The sequence below is a fragment of the Juglans microcarpa x Juglans regia genome, chromosome 2D (genome assembly GCF_004785595.1).
Source record: "Juglans microcarpa x Juglans regia isolate MS1-56 chromosome 2D, Jm3101_v1.0, whole genome shotgun sequence".
Lineage (NCBI taxonomy): Eukaryota > Viridiplantae > Streptophyta > Magnoliopsida > Fagales > Juglandaceae > Juglans > Juglans microcarpa x Juglans regia.
In genome coordinates, this window is record NC_054596.1 from 40844435 (window position 1) to 40846665 (window position 2231).

The following is a 2231-nucleotide window of genomic DNA, read 5'->3' on the forward strand; positions in this document are numbered from 1 at the left end:
TTAAGTTCCAACACAAAAGAGTCCATCAAGGCAGAAATTCTTCAAGAACAGGTTCAATGTTGTGTGGAGGCTATGGAAGATATCTTGGCTTACCAACAATGGTGGGAAGAGTAAAATAATCAGGTTTTCCAAGAGATAAAAGAGAGGATCTGGAAGAGGATTCATAGTTGGAAGAACTCTTTGTTATCTACAACTGGTAAAGAGGTAATGATCAAGGTTGTATTGCAATCCATTCCAACTTATACAATGAATGTCTTTCTACTACCAAAGAAATTATGTAAGGAGATCAATGCTTTATTCTCAAACTTCTGGTGGAGTAATAAGAAGGTAGGAAGAGGAATTTGTTGGAAGAGGTGGGATAAGATGGGAGAGAACAAACTACAAGGTGGAATGGGTTTTAGAGATATAGAGGTATTCAATAAAGCAATGTTGGCCAAGCAGTGTTGGAAATTGCAGCAGGAACTTGATTCTCTTGTGGCATAAATATTCAAAGCAAAGTATTATAAAGGGGCTGACTTTATGAAAGGAAGGATTGGTTCATCTCCTTCTTATATATGGAGAAGTATAATGACAGATCGAGAACTAATAAGGGAAGGCATGGTATGGAGAGTTGGCAATGGGTCAAAGATTTCTATTTGGAATCAAAAGTGGTTACCTCAATCACCATCTTTTAAAGTCCATTCTCCAGTGAAAATCTTAGCAGAACAGCAAAAGTAAAGGAGTTGATAAGTGAAGACCTGCACTGTTGGAATGAAAAATTGGTTTTTGATATTTTTGAAAAAGATGAAGCTGCTCAAATCTGTTGTCTACCCTTGAGCAGAAGGCAAATTGAAGATAAGGTAATATGGTGTTATACCAAAGATGGGAAGTTTTCTGTTGAAAGAGCCTATTATGTTGGGAGAAACATGATTGCAGCAAGCCAGTGTGAATGCTCAAGCAGTAAAGACAACAAACAGAGGTGGGAAATGATATGGAAAATGAATATACTAGGTACTGTGAAGTAGTTTCTTTGGAAGGCACTCCACATGGTATTGCCTACAAAGGAAAATCTTTTTAAGAAGAAGGTGGTACCTGACAGGTTCTGTCCTATATGTTGTAGGGAAGAGGAGACCATTTATCATGTACTTTGGAACTGTCATGCAGCTGGTGATGTATGGGCAGCGAGGGAGAGTTCATTGCAGAAATGGAATTGTGATGAAGGGGATTTTATTCAGTTATGGGACAAATTACATCAATGCTTTAATCAAGAGAAACTGGAGGAGATATCTGTTATTTTAGCAGGTATATGGAAGAGGAGAAATATGACAGTTTTGAAGATAAATTTGACAGTCCTAACAAAGTAGTGCAGAAGGCTTTGCTCAATCTTAAAAATTTCAAAGATGCGGATGATGCTATTGTTGAACCTCAAACTCTAAGGGATTTGCACAAGGCGAGATGTTAAATGGATGCCACCCATAGCAGACTTTACAAAAGTAAATTTTGATGCAGCCATAGACCAAGCAGAGAAGAAAATGGGAATTGGAGTAGTAGGCAGAAACTTTAAAGGGGAGTTGCTGTTTTCTGTCTATGCTGTTAAGATGTTTATTGGACCTGTAGATCTAGCTGAAGCAAATGCATTATGGAGAGCAATGGAAATATGTAGTGATTTAAATATTCAGCAAGTTCAGTTTGAAGGGGATGCTCCTAAAGTTATTACTGATATCTGCAAGAAAGGAGCAACAAGTTCATGGTTGGGACAGCAAGTGGATGAGATCAAGTCTCTACTTCAACAAATGCCAGATTGGGATGTTAAGTTTGTCTACCGAGAAGGCAATAGTGTTGCACATGAGTTGGTCAGAAGGGCTTTACACATGAGTGATGAAGTAATTTGGATGGAAGAGGGACCGAGTGATCTCATGTATCTGATAGACAAGGAAAAGCCATGTATCTCATGATCTTATGTATTCCTGATTCTATTGATTAATGAAATGATGTTCAAAAAAAGAAAAAAAATCTTTTAGATAATCTTTCCATTTGAATCAGCCTTCTTCTATATGAATCATTCGAATGTATTATGATTAATTTAAAAACATAGACATTATCAAAAAATGAGACGAGCTGTAGGGAACTTGTCCAAAATTCACGTGCTCTTTTTTCCCGTCGTGGTTTTCGATTATGCTGCTTCGCTAGGTGATGGGTAAAAGACTGACATGAATCATGGCGGTTGTCTGTAGACTCTGACCATACAACAT

The 2231-nt window shown here is 37.6% G+C and overlaps 1 protein-coding gene across 1 annotated transcript; it reads left to right on the top strand.

Annotated features, from left to right (window-relative positions):
* Window positions 1–1025: 1025 nt before the first annotated feature.
* Window positions 1026–1934, top strand: LOC121249517. Its single transcript, XM_041148218.1, has 2 exons — window positions 1026–1281; window positions 1417–1934. Exons 1-2 carry the CDS (start codon window positions 1026–1028, stop codon window positions 1932–1934), a joined length of 774 nt encoding a protein of 257 aa, XP_041004152.1.
* The last annotated feature ends 297 nt before the right edge of the window (window positions 1935–2231 follow it).

Bases quoted from the DNA above. Each gene is read 5' to 3' on its own strand.
- LOC121249517 (XM_041148218.1), top strand. From the start codon at position 1,026: ATGGTATTGCCTACAAAGGAAAATCTTTTTAAGAAGAAGGTGGTACCT. The intron at 1,282-1,416 runs GTATATGGAAGA...TCAAACTCTAAG, and splicing joins GATATCTGTTATTTTAGCAG to GGATTTGCACAAGGCGAGAT.